We start from the raw sequence: 20,837 nt of genomic DNA on the forward strand, positions 1-20,837 counted from the left end.
AAGAAACTGAGATCACTGAGCCGGGTAACAGAGTGGATATATTTATAAATATATTTATATACGTTTGGAGCGGCCGATTGAAACCAAAATACGAGGTGCACGTCTACATGTTATACTAGTCTTATATACAAAATTTCAACGTTCTGAGACTAGTAGTTTTTGAGTTATGCGAGATACGTACGTACATACGTTCGTACAGACGCCACGAAAAATTCTCTTCAGAATTCATTTTAAAGCAGTTTTTTAGTTTTTTGGAAAAAAAGAGCCTTTTATTCTGTCGTTACGTACAGATATCACGCAAAAACATCATTAAATTGCATTCGAAAGCGGTCAAAGTGGATATTTTGGTTTAAATAAAAAAATTCTCTTCAGAATTCATTTTAAAGCAGTTTCATAATTTTTTGGGAGGAAAAGAGTGTTTTATTCTGTCCTTACGTACAGATATCACGGAAATACATCGTTAAATTGCATTTGAAAGAGGTCAAATTGGGATATTTTCGTTGATATATGCTGCCTGAAACTTTTCGCGATTACAATACTTCCTTTTTACTTCGTATAAGGAAGTAAAAATAGCTGAAGAATAAAAATTTTCATTTCGAATAATCAGCTGTTGCCAAGAAATGTTTACTCCAAAACATTTGCTTTTTTAATTTTTATTGAAATAATTCTAAATATGTGTAACACATAGTGTAGTATAAATGTTACTAATTCGTTTCCATCAAAAAGTATCAAGATGTTATTAAAAAGTAAGCTTAGATTTAAGAAATTAATCTCTTTATTTTACAATTACATGCAATGTAACTGAAACTACAGTTGTAAACTAAAAATATTATGCATCCTAAGTTAGCATTTTCCAGGACATTAATTTCAACAAAAATAAGGCATGTTTAAAAATAAGAATAACGTATTGTTACAAAACGAAAGGCCGTAGTCTTTTCTCTAGTGAAGCCTAGTCAAGCGTGATCGATTTTATCGATAAATTCGCGGTGACATGTTCGATAATTAGAAAGGCTCCTATATCAATTTTATTTCTGCAGACACTCTGTGAGTAGCAATGTGCTTCAAAGAGAACCATTTGGGTGTTGAACTAGTCTTTATAAGCTTGGCTAGTTTGGCTGGTGGAATGCTTTATAAGGCGTAACGATCGAATAATCTATGGCTTAAGTTCTAGGCTCAGCGAAATCAATTTATTGGTATAATAAAACTTGAGTGCTTCTCCTGTTAATCAAGATGCAGCAGTGTTTTAAAAATAAATGTAAAATTAGGAGATAAATTTTCGTTTTTGGTATGTACGTATTGCAACTTGAAAATTTCCAGGTGTACTATCAATTTCCTGTTGTTGAACTGCCGTATTTTCAACTATGTTGTACTACCAGATAGGAGATTGTAAAATTCTTACAAACTCAGCCATCATCACATTTCTAGCCTTTCCACACTTCTATCAACATTTCATCTTACAATATTCTATCAACATTCTAAGAACTATTCGAAACCTTTCGGGAAACTTCGTTGACGATATATTCTTCGGAGCAAATTTCGTATCATGTTTGTCATCGAAATTTTGCTTCTTTAACATTGTCGCTCGAAATATTTAAATTCGCAAGGTGGAAGATCTATCGAGTAAAAAAAGGTAAAGGTGTTCTTAGGTTTATTTTAGTAAGACAGCTATGGAGAACTGAGCATGCATGGAAATGTTGTCGTGCAAGAACTGAATCTTAGCTATCCAAAGTTACTGTCATTTTACACAAATTCCCTGCAACAACATTTGCTGTGATCTAATTTTCCTTCTTGATATATGGTAATGAATTCATAATAATCAATGCCTTTTGGACAAAAGCTGCCATTATTAGATTTTGAATCCTAGAGGGACATAATGCTATATTTAATCTTTCATAGATTATGGAAACTTCTACATGGACTGTTCACATTTGACCTAAAGATCATGAACATCACACATGACAAGGATCATGAACTTGGAGACGTTACATTTAATTTGCCAGAACGATTTTGGAGGAAAGCATTGGATTTATTACATCAGCGACATTTTATTGTCATCATAGACACTCATCCGTTTGTTTTGTTCGCTTACAGAGAAGGGAAAGAACGGATAAGTAACGCGTGAATTAATTATTAATAGGATGCTGTGAAACGTTTTGGTTCAACATAAAGACGTTTTGGTTTGGTATACAAAGATTAATAGAAAGAAACGATTGCTTTGTTACACAAAAATAGAATCGGGGGGATGATAATTTAAAAAATTCCATATCAATAAATTAAGGAAGAGAACAAGAGTTTAGAACATTTTTTAATCAAAATTTAATTTTATTTCATGCCGTGAAATTGAGATAAGGCGTTTACTTACTTCAAAATTTTCCAGAGATGATACTGAAGATATTTAAGGTGGACGTTACTGGTCTGAAGGATAGAAAAAAAATGGTAATAAGAATACGCTCAAAAAATTTGGCTATCCAAAAATTCAAATATCCCCTTTATTGTATAACTATTGCAGTCATCCCTGTATTGTTTCTGATCTTTATGGTTTGAGGAGATCTTTATTAGGTCATTACCGAGACCATAGTCCAGAGGTAGTAAACGTCTGTTATCGGCCAAGGCATTGACCACCTTGTAAATGACAATTCTACTTTTGCTCAGCTCTGTCCATATTTTGAAGGAAAATTCCATGGGTGACATGTCCGAGGGTCTTATACCTTTTTCCCGTACCAGTAACCTCTCTAAAAGATTTTTCTGATTAATATTGTCTCTATGTCGCAAAGATATTATGCACTCGCAAACAACCATGCCTTCTATGTAATTTGAACTTGTATCCAAGACTATGGCAGCTCTCCTACCATCGTCCCAAAGCAGCTCACCCATCTTTTCAAGAATCAAAACAAATTATGCCAGTCAACCTCTCCAACGTGTCACCCTATATACTCTATATACATTGCATGTAGGACCACTTTTCTCTATTTCAGAGGAACAAAATTGCAAACTATCAGCCGTAATTTTTAAAGGCATGACAAAAGATCTGTACATGCTGTAATATCCAATATGCATGTGATCAGAATAGATACCGATGCATGAGCTCTACAATTAATATCATATTCTTTGAGTATATACCATTGCTTGAGCTGTACCAGAAACTTCTGTATGTTTTCAGGTTGACTACTAGAAATGCTTTGATTAGTCTTTGCCAGTGTGTATCCGTAGTACATAATGAGTTTTCATTAATTCGTTGTTGCAGTGCGAGTGCAATAAATGTTCAAGTCTTTTCAGTTAATACCTAAAATCTCATTCAAAGTATATCTAATTACATTACTGTTACAAGGGCACGGGGCACTGAACATATTTTAAAATGGAGCTGAGTGAAAACAAAATTCAGACTGGGCAGTACACCAAAATGTTTGTGAAATGTTCTTCTAATTTTTAGTCCAAAGGGGCTTTGTGCTCGAAGGACTATTGTTTTTGTTTTGCGATTTTGCGTTGAATCACTCTGAATGTCCGTTTCACTTTTCAAGCTGTTGCCACCAAATACTTTCATCCTGTAATGAAACGGGCACAGCCCTTGGTCCCCCTGATCGACGAAGTCGATCATATGACCATATGAGAGGCTGGTCTTTCCAACCAACAAACGATGGGCCAGCGAGCCAGCCGTGTTCAATCCTTGTTATTCAAAACAGTTAATAAAAAGTTTCAGAATTTTAATTCTTTTAATTTTAAATATTAATCTAAGCCCCGTGAAACCAAGCTCGAGCCCCGGGCAACAAACGGTTAGAACAGCTCGGTTAGCTCGAGCCCCGGGCAACAACGGGTTAGAAAAACGAAAACATAACAAACCAAAAAATACAAGAGTAATGGCTGCAAATTTAAAATCCAAACTATACATTCATTTCAAAAAGCCAAGTAAAATAATAAATTCACAATGTTAAATAAATGTAACAACACATAACCTTGCATACCACATAAAAAACAAACAAACACAAACCACAGACACAATAAACCCAAAACCCCAACATAAAAAGTAAAATCAAGAAGAACAAGTCCAAAAAGGCGAAGGGCAAAAGCCAAAAACCACACATAAAGCTCTAACTCTAAGGGTCTAAAAGCCCAAGTGACCCCAACATCTCAGCTACTACCAATTAAGAAAAAAAATCCATCCAGCAGAAGGATCATTATCGATTTAACCACTGGGACCCTAGTTCCCAGTGGTTCTATATTCAACAATTATATCAAATTTTACTATCTTTTAAATATATATAAATAATTTAAAATTAAATAGGATCCTATATAATTCTTTTAAATATAAAGAATAACTTTTAAAGTTTACTAAAAAAACTGTATTTAATTCTTATGTGAAAAAGATATGAATAAGAGCTGAAATTCACTTTTAAGATGTGCTCGATGTGCTATCAAAATTAAATCTACAAATGTTAAACTATTATTAAATTTAACCACGCTACAATTAATTATAATTATGTCTTTAAAATGTGGAGTTACAATAAAAACGACATACACAAGATTTGCATTATAAAATTATACAACAATAAGGACAAACATATAAAATTACATAAACTGGGCCGCAAGCTTCATGATAAAATACAAAGGTAAAAATAAAAACTGTCCATCTCTGGAATTATCCCTCAATTCCTATATTTGTTTTATTTCTATTAATTATGCTCATTAACTCTTTTGCAAAATTAACTTTCATCCTGTATTATATTTGAAGAAATTAACTAATGAAGAAGATACATAAATGTATGTATGTTTCTTGCATTGTGATAAAACAACGGTACCTAGAGCCATCAAATTTTGAATGGCGTAATCCTACTTCGAATATGAGCATCTAGAAGACCAAATTTCTTTATTATCGGTTTCACATTTAGTAAAACTTTAACGAACTTCTGATTAACAAACTCAACGATTTAAAAGCGAGTAATGGCAACACTCTACGGGAGAGAAAAAAACCTTTTTATCCCCAGCTAGCGGAACTGCGTATGGGAAATTCTAAAGATATGCTCATTTTAAAATTATTTTTCGGCATTGCTGTTGAACTGAATTTTATGGTTTAAGTGCAAAGACCATGATAATAAATAAATAAAGGTAACACACAAAACATTAAAAAAACGCCCCTTTGGACGTAATTTAAAATCTGAAACCTTTAAAATTTGTAAGCGATTTGAATTATATACCTGAGCACGCATTCTAATATGATATCTTTTTTCTATTCCAGGGACTGCTCTTCTTCTTGAGGATTCCTTCTAACAATGAGGAAGAAAGAAGATTCAGAGAGCGAATCGCTGCTCATTAGTAAAGATGGGACCACTGGCGGCTCCTACACTGAGGAAGGGGGCCCAGGAGACGGCCCTTCTGTTGATCTTAGGGAGATGGATTATGTCGATGCAGACGTATCAGTGCTGTCGCAGTTCCACGAAGATGCCTTAGCCCAGGCGAGTTGATTTTAACCTCAATCTCCGTAATACTTTTACATTATTCCTGGTACGTAGCTATTCTGCTATGTTTAGCTCTCCAGCCTATATCTAAAACAAAGTGTTCAGAAAAGCGGTTAGAGGTTGTTAATCTTGAAATTTTGATTTAAGGTATATATTTCCAGTTGCAGAAATTAATAAATTAATATCAGAATTTTAAGAAAAAACGGGCTCAATACTGCAGGTGGCGAAAGTTATCAGGTCTGAAGTCCTTCACTTCCGTAAACTGTAATCAAAGTTTTGATAGACATGCAGCGACTTATCGCTAAGTCTAAAAGTAAGTGCATAAACTTGAGAAAAATGTAAAAGGCCCTTTTATTGTAAACTCAAATAGATTAACAGAAAGCCACCATGTGGTCCGGTGCTTGCTAGTGTTCAAACTGACCCTCTTTCCAATAGCATGGTGCTTACATATCCGCCAGCATTTATGGCAAGAACTCAAAGTAGAAATTTAAATGCAAAGCTAACTTCAAATAACTAATAACCAAAGGCTACACAGGGTAATTTATCGCGAAGTCGGCTCGTAATTAACCGGCATGAATTTAACTTTTGGCTAGTAGTAATGCAACGCCGAAAACAGTAACTCTTGTCTAGATTAACAAAACTAGTAACGTTACCTTCAAGAGCCAGTACACTCTGTGTCTTAACAATCTCAAACCCTCATTTAAATAAACATAAGCTTATTTTCATTCTGTCGGGGGTAAATGGAAAGAGTAGTGAAAGTAAAAATTTTTAAAAAAATCTGGTTATTTAAATTAAATAAACCTTGCAAAATCTTAACTATGTTCTCTGTAGAGGAAAATATCCAATTATTAAACTATTCGTTTTACTTAAAACATTAAAAAAAATGTTCTATTTGCTTAAAAATTATCTAAGGTGCTCAAGAAAAATTCGCTGATTGAGTCATTTTTCATTGTTGGCATCATGACTTTTGAAAAGAAATTTAAAGAACTCACAGAAGCAGAGACTTACCTACTTACTGATCGCTTTTGTTATTAACATTTCTCCTTGGGTAGAACAGTATTAAATCATAACTCTGTGGTTTTGATAAAAGTTTTATGTCATCGCATTTTATGCTTAAAGGTATGTAATGTTTTATTTTTAACTAATTAAACTATCTTACTATTTGAAACTTTGGTGCTACTTTGGTAGACGGTTGCACGGATTTTTGGCGATTTACATATTGTTGGCGCGATTTTTACAATCGTCAGCCATCTTGAAAAACGCTGTTTTTACGCATAGTAAAGTATTCGAAAGTTAAAAAAAATAAATATCGTTAAAAGTAATGGATTAATTTTCTGTTGAAAATGTCGTTTTTTAAGATGGCAGGCAAGTGTAAATAAATACATTTACTCTGAGTATAAAGTACTAAAGTAAGGCTATTATTACTTTCATATAGCAAAAAAGAGAATAAAAACATTGAGTGCTACTTTGGTAGACGGTTGCACGGATTTTTGGCGATTTACATTGGCGCAATTGTTGGCGCGGTTTTTACAGTCGTCAGCCATCTTTAAAAATGTTGTTTTTACGTATTTCACGTATAGTAAGTATTCGAAACTTTAAAAAAATAAATATCGCTAAAAATAATGGATTAATTTTTTGTTGAAAACGTTGTTTTCATTAAGATGGCTGACAAATGTAAATAAATACATTTACTAAGAGTATAAAATGCTAAAGTAAGGTTAAATTATTACTTTCATATAATAGAATAAAAACATTGCGCCAACATTTAATTGGAATAAAATATTACTTAAATTGAATATTGAATTGAAAACATCATACCAACGTTTAAAAGAATTAAAATTTTTCAATTACTTAAATTCAAATCCTTTAAAATAAGTTTTATTGGATATAATTATTTAACATTAAAACATGTGGCAATAAATATCTCAGGAAATTTTAAAAAATATGTATTAAATTTTTAATAAAAATTGAAGTATACGATAATAATGTAAAAGAAAAATATATACTTATATTTTTTTAAGCATTTTACTGTACGCATATTGATAAGCACCAGGAAAAAAAAATCTTCGTCTGTTATCCACATTTCTCGCACTTCATTGAAGAAGCAATTAGCGAGGTTTCCTTCAAATATTTTAAATAAATTTCCTCTGACCCTTGTAACAATAAATAAATCTTTGATTAGGAAATCCAGGTTGGCCAAAATAAGGTCTCAAACGGCAAATGTTTTATGCCGATACCAATAATTCTTGGTAATTACCACTAACAACATTCATCTTTGAAACGGAGACATCCATTCGCTTTGAAATCTGAGGAATTCGAAGAGATGAATAATAAAATTTTAAAATGGCGCGGTAATGCACAAATATTCAGTAACCAATCAGGGAGCTGATTACATAACGCCTAGAATTAAAATTATTTAAATAATCATTCATAATAAAATCATTTTTAAAACAAATGCAAAATTAAATTGTATTTTAATATTTAACAGCCATAAATAATGTTTAAAACATTAGACTAAATTTATAGATATTAATAAAACCAATTACTTTTTAAGTAAGGTGACGTCATTGATTACATCATCCACAACATAAAATTCTATAAAATATTATAAACAACAAAATTTTTATTTCAAATAAAAATGTAAAATTAAATTGATTTTTAATATTTAAAAGCCATAAATAATATTTAAAACACGGAAGTTATGCATAATAAAACGCATTATATTTTAATAAAATGACAACAAAGTATCGGTTACCATAAATAACTTATCCAGCAATGGGTTTACCATAAGTTGTATTACTCGCCAAAAGGCAAATCGCCAAAAAGTCGCCAAAATCCTTGCAACCGTCTACCAAAGTAGCACCGAAACTTTTACTTTGACTGTATGAAAGAGCTTGGCTTTATCTAGTAGAAACTTCACAATCCATAACAAGACTGTTTGCTCAGAGTTCTACTAGTTAGCTTTAAAAAAAGTTAGATTTAGACGAACATGCCTAGAATATATGTTTAAGGAGGTAAATCCCGTGGCTGACCTTTCTTAGCACCTTGTAAAGTTCAATTCTTAAAACTTTAAATTGTCATTTGAATCAAAATTTCTTACATTTTTGTTTATAACTTTTTAACAGGATGATAAGCTCGAAGGAAAATAGGATTCATTATCGATTTACTGTGTACTTTAATCTTAGAATAGCAAAGGACCCCCTCAGTTGTCGAGTTGATTTTGCAAGTAAAGGCTAGCTGCTGCCAGGTTTGGTGGTTTAATGTACCTCCATAAAGACAAGCTATTTTCCTTCTGCAGTTCATTCCGAAGAAAGATATTTCATTTGTGCTTTCCGTTACGTAATTACCAGTCATTTAAAAAAAGGGATTCACTGAAGCCATATATGAACAGGTTTATTTATTATTATACTTAATTTACATACACATATACATCCCAACCAGGATAACGGTAAGTGACTCTGACTGTCATATCTAAGGGCCCGGGTTTGAATGTCTGTAAAAGCATGGATGTTTGTAAATGGGTAAGGTCTGTGCGACATGTGGGCACTCAAAATATGCAGCTAGCCAAAAGTCTTCTCGAGAGGTTAGTGGTAGGAGGAGAGGGATTGGAGACCCTCGAACCCGTCGCCTAGAGATTGCTCTTCTTCAACATTGGGGGCGAAACTGAAAAAAGTCGTATTGTAACCTGTATGGTGCCAACGACAAGCGCATTATTGCCTCCTTACCACAATGATATTCGTGGTCTGATATAGGACAAGCGAAATTCCTCACAACAACAACTCTAAATGAATGCACTGAATATAATATGTTGCGGTCTGTGTCAAGGGAATTACGATACATATAGTCTAGTCTGCACAGAAATCCTTTTAGAGAATGTTATATTTACTTACTATTAGTAAATCTTACTTACTATTAGTAGATTTCTATTTACTTACTGTTAGATTTACTTACTGCTACTTAAATACTATTTCCGACATTACTTAGATTTGCATATACATTATTTATATTTGCATTCCGGCAGGAAATTGAAATGAGAAGGGAAAGGAATGTTTCTTAACTCTTTCGCATCGAAGCCGCCCGTAACGCCCGTTCATTCAGGCAACGGCAAACCGCCCCAACGCCTCGTTTATTTTCTACCTAGTTCTTTCCCCTCCATGTTGGTGTATGGCTCATTGGTTTCGCGAGTTGGTAAAAGACATGTCAATCATTCTTTTGAAGCAAATAAAGGAGAAATACGGAAAGGTATTGACGTTCGCAGGTGCAATCCGGATCTAAGGTGAAACTGCACACAATGGATGAAACCGCAGGGGGAAAGAAAAACTATTCCAAGACAAATTCGTAAACATGGGCGTTTTCGATGTTTGTTGAAAATAGATTTGGTCGTCTCTCGATGCGAAAGAGTTAAAATAAAAATTAGTGTTTAGAACAAAATAAAGTCTTTACAATACAATAAATAGCAAAGTGACAAATTAAATAAAAGGCCTATTAAATTTACTGTGTTAAATCGATACAAATGCCTTTTTAAACTAACTATTTGTGTTAGATTACCGCGACTAGTTGTTAAAGTTTAAATATTATTAAATTAAAATTCGTCTTGGAATACCGATGTGTTCATCAAAAATAAAAAAAAATTGTTTCCTTTAAAGGTGCTACTTTGGTAGACGGTTGCACGGATTTTTGGCGATTTACGTTGGCACAATCGTTGGCGCGTTTTTTACAATCGTCAGCCATCTTGAAAAATGCTGTTTTTACGCATAGTAAAGTATTCGAATAGTAAAGTATTTAAAAAAAAAAATAAATATCGTTAAAAGTAATCGATTAGTTTTTTGTTGAAAATGTCGTTTTTTAAGATGGCAGGCAAGTGTAAATAAATACATTTACTATGAGTATAAAATACTAAAGTAAGGTCTTTCATATAGCAAAGAAGAGAATAAAAAAACCGCTATAAAAACATTGTGCCAACGTTTAATTAGATTAAAATATTACTGAAATTGAATATCGAATTAAAACCATCATACCAACATTTAAAAGAATTAGAATATTATTAAATTCAAATACTTTAAAATACGTTATATAGAATATAATTAACATTAAAACATATGTGACAATAATTATCTCAGCAATTTTTTTAAACAAAATTGAAGTATATAATTATAGAATAAAAGAAAAATATGTACTTACATTTTTTTGAAAACCTGTTGTTTATTGATAAGTGCCACAAAAAAATCGAAATCATACTTGAATCGGCTCTTTTAACCATCTTCATCTGTGATCTACATTTCTGGCACTTCATTGAAGAAGCAATTAGCGAGGTTTCCTCCAAAAATTTAAAATAAATTTCCTCTGAATTCTTGGTAATTCCCAATAACAACATTCATCTTTGAAACGTAGATACCCATTCCATTTGAAATCTGAGGAATTGGAAGAGATGAATTATAAAAATTTAAAATGGCGTGGTAATGCACAAATATTCAGTAACCAATCAGGGAGCTGATTGCATCACGCATAGAATTAAAATTATTTAAATAATCATTCATAATAGAATCATTTTTAAAACAAACGCAAAATTAAATTGTATTTTAATATTTAACAGCCAAAAATAATGTTTAAAACATTAGATTAAATTTATAGATATTAATAAAACCAATTACTTTTTAAGTAAGGTGACGTCATTGATTACATTATCCACAACATAAAATTATATAAAATATTATAAACAACAAAGTCTTTATTTCAAATAAAAATGCAAAATTAAATTGATTTTTAATATTTAGAAGCCATAAATAATATTTAAAATACGGAATTTATGCATAATAAAACGCATTATTTTTTTAATAAAATGACAACAAAGTATCGGTTACCATAAATAACTTATCCAGCAGTGGGTTTACCATAAGTTGTATTACTCGCCAAAAGAAAAATCGCCAAAAAATCGCCAAAATCCGTGCAACCGTCTACCAAAGTAGCACCTCTTTAAAATATTTTATCTAAAATTTAAGTAAACTTTTCTAAATAATAATTAAACAGTGTGTAGCGTTTCCCTTAGTTCACTAACCAGTTATTTAAATTTTAGTATCTTTTCTGAATTCGCTATTTCCCTTCGCATTTCCCCGCCAGGATGCAAATTAAGCGAGTGAAAAAGAATAAACTGGTGAAATGAATAGTTTAGACAGAGCGCGAATTCGCTAGTATAGTATAGTGTACGTTCGCTACTATTATCCTCCAGCTGTTAACTTAGTAGTGACTACGCATTATAGCTATTTGGTTAGTTTATCGCCGGTGTAGGTTGCTGAGTCAGCTTTAGGTTAAATTAAATTGCGAAATCTAACAATACTTCTTATCTTTTGAACTTATTGTTAAATTACGTTCTCACCGCAAGTAGTCGATGTATGTGTGAGCAGGAAGTCTGTGCCTTTCTGTTAAAGAGTTGTGATAAATAAAAGGCCTATTAACACCCTTCCTCTGCCGTATTTTTTTTCACGCCTGTGCGAGAAGTCGCCAATCGCATTCAGAGATCTAGACATATTGTAAAGGATAGCAAAAAAGGTTGGATCTTATAAATGTACTTTAAATTACATTATTGACTCATAATACCGTGATATTACTAAATTCATCACAAAAATTCCTTTTAATATACTGTAAGCAAAGGATGCAGCCAGCATTATTAATAATCCAAATTTTATTTTTTACAACAGAACTTTGTTGTTTTTAAATGAAAAATAGCGCCCCCTGTTAAATTTATCCATTAATTCTTAAATCAAAATTTTAATATTTTTAAAATAAAAATCGTATAATTTTATTCGTTTATATTATTACAATATTACCGAAAATAAACACAAAGCTGTTTTTCTAATACTGAATTGAAGATTCATGACGGCTTTCACAATTACCTTCACTTTTGCATGACATTTAACTCTTTGAATTATCGGTAAGAAAAACATATTCCATTCTTTTTGTAGTGCAAACTATACAAGCCTAATAACAAACTGTTTGGCTACTTAAAATTTTCGCTACAGTTTTCTCCTGATTATTGCGTTAACTGCATTAACATATGATTCAATCTGACATTTTTATTAAATTCCATCTGTTTGTCTTATTACTCTGTTACTTACTTCTGCTCCCATTAATTTTCTTTCTTTCTTTTTCAGGCAGGTTTCGGCCTTTTCCAGTACTTCCTCTTCATTGTTTTGGGACTAGGATTAGCTGCTGATGCGATAGAAATCTTCGTAGTTGCCTATGTGTTGCCAAGTGCTGAAAGGGAACTTTGCATGGATGACTACAGAAAAGGATGGCTGGGTCAGTATTTCAATCACTTAAACTAAACTGAACTTGGCGGCACAAACAGCTCTGATATCAGCTTTCTAAACTGCGGTCTCCGGGGTGCCTGTGCACCTTTGCCTGTACAAGTGGTCAATTGTCACAAGCCCCTCCCCCGGTATTTGGGGCCCAAGCGAACTCGGTACTCATATAATCGACCCCTTTAAGGGATGAAAGGCTGAATCAATCTTGCTCAGCCCCTTGTGGTGCTGCTGCTCGACGCGCTAGCTACTGCGCCACCGAGCCTCCATTTCAGTCATTTATGCATCTTTAATTCTCATATTCCACGGCTGTGCTAGTTATACATTAATATGACAGTGTTCAATTTAACTTAAAAATAATGATGTTCTAAATATTTGAATCCTTTTCTGATTGCATTTTTGTTTCCTATATTGTCGACATGTTTTTATATTGTTTCATTTATTTATTTTATCGTTTTGAAGTTGATAAATTTTGGTTTAGTGTTTAATTTAATTTAAGGCAACATGTTGTGTATTTAAGTGTTTAGTCGTTACACAGAATTAAATATATATACCGGGTGGCCATAATTAAACTGACAGTGCTCACAGTGTTCTATAGCGCGATCTATTTGCGAGAATGACGCCACATTTTGTAGGAAGATTAAACAAGACGGAGGACGAAGGATTCCGCAAAAAAACAAATTAGTTCTAAAAGTCACCGCTAGGGGAATATTTGGCGCTGTGTAATAGAAAATAGAGTGTTAACAAATGCAAATCAATACGGAAATTACCTTTTATTTTGCATTCAAATGAGGTTCAATGTGGCTGCCGTTGTTGTGGACTACATATTGCATTCTGTGCACAGTATGCACAATAGCAGAAAGTACTAACATGTCTGCAGGAATCTCCCGTACAATCCGTGATATGTTATCCTTCAACGTAGTTAGGTCATGGACCACTCCTTGATAGACCTTGGACTTAAGGTAACCCCATAGCCAGAAGTCGCAGGGGGTAACATCAGGCGACCGAGGTGGCCATGCAGTTGGAAACTAAATCAGAAAATGTGCATAAACTATATCAGAAAATGTGCATACTAAAAGGTAATTTTATTCCGTATTAATTTACATTTGTTAACACTCTATTTACGATGTAATAGAAAATATTCCCCTAGCGGTGACTTTTGGAACTAATTTGTTTTTTCACGGAATCCTTCATCCCCCGACTTGTTTAGTCTTCCTACAAAATGTGGCGTCATTCTCGCATTGTTTTTTCACGGAATCCTTCATCCCCCGACTTGTTTAGTCTTCCTACAAAATGTGGCGTCATTCTCGCAAATAGATCGCGCTACAGAACACTGTGAGCACTGTCAGTTTAATTATGGCCCCCCGTTATATATGTATATATTTGAATTTAACAAATATTCTCTATTCGTAAAAAGCAAATTTAAAGTTAATTAAATTTTAAATGAATAAGTGATTAATAATTACAAATAAGTGATTAATTATCCCTGCGAACTAATCTACAATATCATTTAAATTTTGAGAGCATATATAAATCAAATGCAAGTATCAAAATCTATGAATAAATATATAATTCCAATAAATTTTTCAATCCTAAAAATGTATAAAAATGCATGAGTGAATAATTGTTGAGCAGGCAGGAGACAGACTTATCAAGGGGAAGTTGCCTCCAAACCTAACTCTTCAATCATTCAATTCGTGTTTCGTCATCCGTGTAGGCAAGGGTAAAAGGAAAATTCAAAACCAAATGTCGTGAACCACCAAAAAGAAATTTAAATAAGTGGAATTTAGAGAAATTAGCAAGTAAAGACTAGAATGAAAAATAAAATCAATTAAGAGTAGAAAACCAAATTTTTTAGAAAACCAAATTTTTTAGAAAACCAAAGTAATTTAGAAACTCTTGCTTACAAAAAACTTACCCGACTCAAATTATGCAAATAAATCAAAAAGAAGCTAGATACTATTTTAAAAAAATACATAAATAATACTAAAAAAGCAAGTAAATAGTAAGTCTTAATTTAACTTAACCAACTATATTTGTATTTGGAGAGTGGAGCATCATGCCAAACTAAGTGATGTTAAGTAGTGTGTTTCTTCTAACTTTATAAATAGAGGGCGCTAATATAAGGTAAATTTGAGTGTTAAGCTGCTATCTGTTAGATCTGTTTTAAAAACCTATTCTGTAAACTTTTAAGTAATGTAAAATGTGTGTACTGTTGCAAAACGTTTTTTGCTAACTGTGAAGTATTGTAAAAATGTGTATAAAATTTTTTAAATGCTAACTGTAACGTAATGTGAAAAATTATTAAGGATTGTAAAACATTAAGAATCGTAAAAAATCAAAAATGTTTTTGAAAAAAGTACGAAAAAAAAATTTTTGAAGAAAATTAATTTAATTTTGAAAAAAAAAATTTAATGGTTTTAATTAAAGTAAGAAATTTATTGTAATAGTCTTAATTAATTGAAACTGAATTTCAACAGGTTTAATCAAAACTTACTAAATACTGGCCAAAAACTAAGGAAACTTAGAATAAAATAAAATCTTCACTCAATTCGGGTTATAATTTAGACTTTATATATATGTAATAATAAAACTCCATAGTCAAGAATACACTTAAAATTCTAACTGTATGTTCTTTTCATTTTTAATGGCTACGTTCTCTTATTTGAAAGTACGTGGAATTAAATCCACAGCCCCGTAGTCAAGTTGTTTTTCCCGCCTTTTGTACACGTACAGTTATAGAATGCTCTGGAAATATTTAAAGCGAACTGGATTGGCTGACGAGGCTGACGTCATTTCTTTGAAGCTCCGCCTTTGCAGAGGCTATAAAAATACTCGCAAAGGACTATCGGGGGCTTTTCTTAAATGTCACGATGCAGTAAACTTTATACAAAAAGTTATTAGTAATTCTTTTTATTTACTCCGGTTATCTGATTTTGTAACTGCTATTTCTCCTGAATAATAATAAATGGATCCTGTTTTTTTTTAAACTTATCGTCTGATAATTTAAGCTACGACTGTTTAATTATGGCCTAAACTAAACTAAAATTGGTACATCACATATATATATATAATATTATATAATAAATATATCATCCTAACTTGAATGTGTATTGGCTCTTTCAGTCTCCTTTTTAATTTGATTAATTCCCTTTTCTATCCTAAAAATAGTAATATGCTTATAATAAATCTCGGTACAGAAGTTGACAACTCTGAATTAACTGCAATTAATTCTTCAATATGATGTATGACACTACTTTTTCTATCCTAAAAATAGTAATATGCTTATAATAAATCTCGGTACAGAAGTTGACAATTCTGAATTAACTGCAATTAATTCTTCAATATGATCTATGACACTGCTTATATTCCGTAAATAACAACTGCATTAATCTAAAGTATATTTTTTTTCTTTTCAGCTGCTATCTCCTTCTTTGGTATGATGATCGGTGGCTTGGTATGGGGAACGTTAGGAGACAAACTCGGACGTAGAAGGACGCTAGTATCTGCATTAACAACCAACGCCTTTTTCGCTGTGGCTACCGCATTTATGCCCTCATATGGACTTTTTATGATGACAAGGCTCTGCAGTGGAATAGGGTAAATAGTTCTTTCGTGTCCTTACTCACTCAGAAAATGATTCTTTTCTTAACTGTAGACTGTCACGCAGATTTCTTTCCATGAAGTCTTTAATTTGCAATAAAACATTTTGCGAAATTCAAAGCGACATCTTGTATCTGTTTATTTCATCATTAAAAATATGATAAAAAGATATTGAAACATAAATTCTTGTGCTTAAAATACTTACTGTTTGATTGCTTTTACTGTTTGATATCAGCTAAACACGCTAAATAGGTCATTCTTGCCATTTAAAATTGACTATCTCATCAAAATGGCTTCATATTATTTTTAAGAACCATGGTTTCATATTATTTTTAGGAAAAGTTTATTCATACGTGAGTTTAGTATATAAACTAAAGTGATTGAAACTAAATTCTGCCTTATAATTAAAACATTTAATTTTTTATGGGGCAGATGTGTAAAATAAATACTAAGTGCAAGATTCCAGTTTCTGTCGCAGTGAAGTTTGCTGAAGCCTTATAAGTATTGCAAAACATGAAGCATACATAGTATTAAATCTCTCATAGAATATATATAATATATTTATTATATAATATTATATATATATATATATATAAAGTCTCAATTATAGCTCGAATTGAGTGAAGGTTTTATCTTTTTCTAATTTTCCTTACTTTTCGGCCAGTATTTAGTAAGTTTTGGTTAAACCTGTTGAAATTCAGTTTCAGTTAATTAAGACTATTACAATAAATTTCTTACTTTATTTAAAACCATTAATTTTTTTTTCAAAATTAAATTAATTTTCTTCAAAAATTTTTTTTGTACTTTTTTCAAAAACATTTTTGATTTTTTACAATTCTTAATGTTTTACAATCCTTAATAATTTTTCACATTACGTTACAGTTAGCACTTAAAAAATTTTATACACATTTTTACATGAAAATCTGTAAATGTTTTGATTCTGTTTGTAAAATAAATCGTATCGGTTTTTTTCAATTTCGTAAAACTAAATATTTTATTACTTACATCGATTTTTTTTAATAGCGAAGGATCTACAAGAACTTTAGTACAGGCATTTACAGAATTTTAAGATTATCAGTAAGTTTTATTTTTGATTCAAACGATACCGTACATTAAGGAGGACTAGTGGCACCTTACAAATATGCAGCAGTATTAATCACTGAATAAATGGTTGCAAAACGAAAACATCAAAGAATCATTCTGCAGCTCCACAGCTATTATGTTAAAGGTATTGGTTAAGGGTTGCTATTTTAGTACAGGCATAGCTAAGGTTGTTCCTGGAAGCAACAGTATCTTTTTCGAGTGTTCAAGAGTGTGTACGAGTCGGTTTCCCTTAGAAAGTCCTCCACGAAGGCATCCCTCCCTTTAGGCAGGTAGCCCTTGTGTGCTTTGCCATAATTAAATAATCCAAATCGAGTGTTCGAGAACTCGTAGAATGAAACTTCCCAAATGTAAAACTTTTTGGTGATAACTTTTAACGCTGTCAGTGACCTAACGCTTGACCTCCTTTTTGCAGTCATAAGTCTTTCCACCCCCTCTGGTTTGTATTATTTTATTGGCTTCCTTATTTTCTTTTATGACCTAAATATTATCTTAATGAATGCAAGTTTATGGAAAGAGAGCGTAAATAATTAATTATACAAACTCAACAAAAGAATGTTATTGAAGTACAGTTCTTTATAAACAGATTCAAAATGCTGTGCCACTTATAAGGTTTTAATAAAGTTTTTTAAGTTATTAATACTAACAAATGAATAATTTCTGTTTTTAGTATTTAAGAGTCTTTGTAAACTAAGGGAAATGTCCATATTAGAATATAATTAATGTTCTACAATTAAAGCAATCGTTACATAAATAACTTTGTTTCTTAACTCCTCTTCCATTTCAACATAACTAGTTTTCCGAAGAGTAAATCCATTTTAAAATAGTTTTTGAAGCAAAATATTGCAGTGCATTGCATATAAGTCTTATGAAGCGATTTCATATAAACCATTTTCAACATTTTTTATACAAATGCAGTCCTTTTTAGGTTGCTATTCTAGTGTATAATTGTAAAATATTCCCATACTTGATCAACAGAACCATCAGCCACTCAATTTTGTCAAATTTTACTTTAGGAATTACAACATCTGTCGTAAACGTAATGAGGCTGATTTCATAAAATGGATTTAGTGCTAGATATTCTTAGATACATCTAAATCTTCTATAATTAACATCATGAAATATGAATAATGTCATTTTCAGGAGTTCTAAGACACGTCGTAGCTCGCCTGAAAATCTTGAAAAAGGGTCTCTTTCACAGTAGCTTGCATCTGTTTAAATGTCCCAAAGCAGTGTTCTTTCAAACTTTATGTCAGCCAGAGAAACAAAAGGATTCCGCCGGAGTTAATCTAAGTTTTAGGGAGTTTTGGGCAGGGTAACCACGTTTTGATTGCCAAAACCTTTTACTCGTGTAGCAATATGGGGTGGAGCGCTATTCTGCATAAAAGTCATACCTTCCAATAAGTGTTCATCAGCCTATATTAGCCTATATTAGAGATGATGCGATTCTGTAACATATCAGCGTACTGGACGCATGCAATGTATTGTCGTAATGATGAAATCAATGTCTTAGCGATCTTCGAATATATATGCGCGACCGTTTGCAAGTAAACTGCAGCATGGACCGTTTGTCCGAGCAGGTATGAACTCTTCATAAACAACAACCTTAGAGCCAAAAAGGACAATAAGCTTGGTTTCATTTTCGATTTGTTCATTCGAGCCTTCGTAAATCGATGAGATTTTGTCGTGTGCCACTCACCTGCTATCATTTTAAAATTCATTTGTCAGTCAAAATCCAAGCCTCCTTTCATTTTGTCCGCACTGTCTGAAGTGTGAGTTGTTGATTTATGTATATTATTTCTTCTCGATGCTCTTGTTTCTTTCTTTAAGCGTTTTGTACAACCAAAAGGTCTTGTAATTTTGATAGAACATTCTTGTCTTACGCTTACTATACTATAGGACGTTTTCCAGATGCTGAGGTTTAATGTTTAAAGGTTTTCCATAGCTCTTCTCTAGATACTTCTGCAGATTAACTGTTATTCAAAGCTCAAACAACTTTCACTTTGAGAGTGATCTGCGCTTTGTGAAAGCTCAGAGCTATCTGCCGAGAAATTCACCGTTTACCTAATATCCTCTAGAAAGTATCACACCCAGAGTCTTGACCAGCTTGCCTTTCTGATTGGCCGAAGAAAATCAGTCTCATAATTTTTTGGATAAGCCGTATAAGCTGATTGGGAATAAACAAGGATCACTAAGTAATAAAAAATTCTTAAGCACAAACATGTATTATAGTTATCAAACAGAAAATCAAACTTCGGTACTAAAATTGAGGTATTTAAGTAAATATTTTAACTGTCGCCGAATATGATGCATGATAGATTATTTGCAGCATTTAATGATGTGAAAATTGTTATTTATTTTATATTTTCCTTTGAATGAATTTCAATATAATAATCTAAAAATAATCCGCAATAACTGATTACTTTTAAGTCATTATATTGAAATCTACGTTTACTGTGTAGGACATTTATATTTATTATTTCTAACTTTAGTTAATATATTTCAAAACCGTGTACTGCATGCATTCATGCTGTTCATTTTCTAATTTCCGTCAGTGTATATCAAAATATATCGAAATGGGAATGATCTTTTTGACAAACGTTGATACAAAAATGAAAATTAGCTTTAAGTCATACATTCGGCAGCTAAAATGAAAATGATTGGCGTTTATACATTTCTTTCTTCACAATTGAAAAGTAAACAAATCTGACGTCAGATGAAAATTACCTATGCTCTTTCTCTAGACTGAATATTGTTGAACAAATGCTCCTTCATAAAACCTTCTGCTAATCCTAAGAAAGAAAATGCAGAGTTTAAGCGACGAAAACAAAAGTAGAACTGTATAATTATTTACAAAACACGCAATTCGTTGCATATTAAAGACATAAAAATGAAGTCTCTTTGCAAAAAAGCAAACAACTTTCTTTCCCAAGTATTTATGCTGTGTTAAGGCACGTGCCTTTCGTTTAATGCTTTAAGGAAATGGCTCTTTTTTTATGGTTATGTGTATTATTTGTCGCTGTTCTTAAATACAGGTCTCTTTTATATTAGGTATGAGAACCTCCTTAAAGAACCCAACTGAATTCCTTACTTTTATTAGCTATTTAATGTAATCTCAAGCAGTCATTAGGGAAAACGACGCCCTTATACGTCTCCATCGATCCGTATGCCCATGAAACAATTGCCGGGTCTTTCCACACGCATGCAAAGCGAGCTAATTTATGGCAACATAACTTTTCCCTCACTTCACGCGATATTTGTTAAGTTTCCGCTTAACAAATCGATAACGCACAACTTCTGGGAATAGAATGTCTGCCGAGGAAATTAAAACAGGTAGAAGAAAAACATTTTTCGCTAAAAATAAGAGAAATCCCAGTAAGAATTT

The 20,837-nt window shown here is 32.2% G+C and overlaps 1 protein-coding gene across 1 annotated transcript in view; it reads left to right on the forward strand.

Annotated features, from left to right (window-relative positions):
* The first annotated feature begins 5,234 nt into the window (after positions 1-5,234).
* Positions 5,235-20,837, forward strand: part of LOC118194282 (synaptic vesicle glycoprotein 2C-like) — a 100,113-nt gene continuing 84,510 nt past the window's right edge. Inside the window, exons 1-3 of the mRNA XM_085822729.1 lie at positions 5,235-5,451; positions 12,603-12,746; positions 16,168-16,348. Coding sequence (XP_085678855.1) covers positions 5,265-5,451; positions 12,603-12,746; positions 16,168-16,348 — 512 coding nt within the window. The 5' untranslated portion in view covers positions 5,235-5,264. The remainder of the gene's footprint in view (positions 5,452-12,602; positions 12,747-16,167; positions 16,349-20,837) is intronic.

This window comes from Stegodyphus dumicola, chromosome 8, assembly GCF_044657685.1.
Source record: "Stegodyphus dumicola isolate Sdum_Otavi_A_Nest chromosome 8, ASM4465768v1".
Taxonomy (NCBI): domain Eukaryota; kingdom Metazoa; phylum Arthropoda; class Arachnida; order Araneae; family Eresidae; genus Stegodyphus; species Stegodyphus dumicola.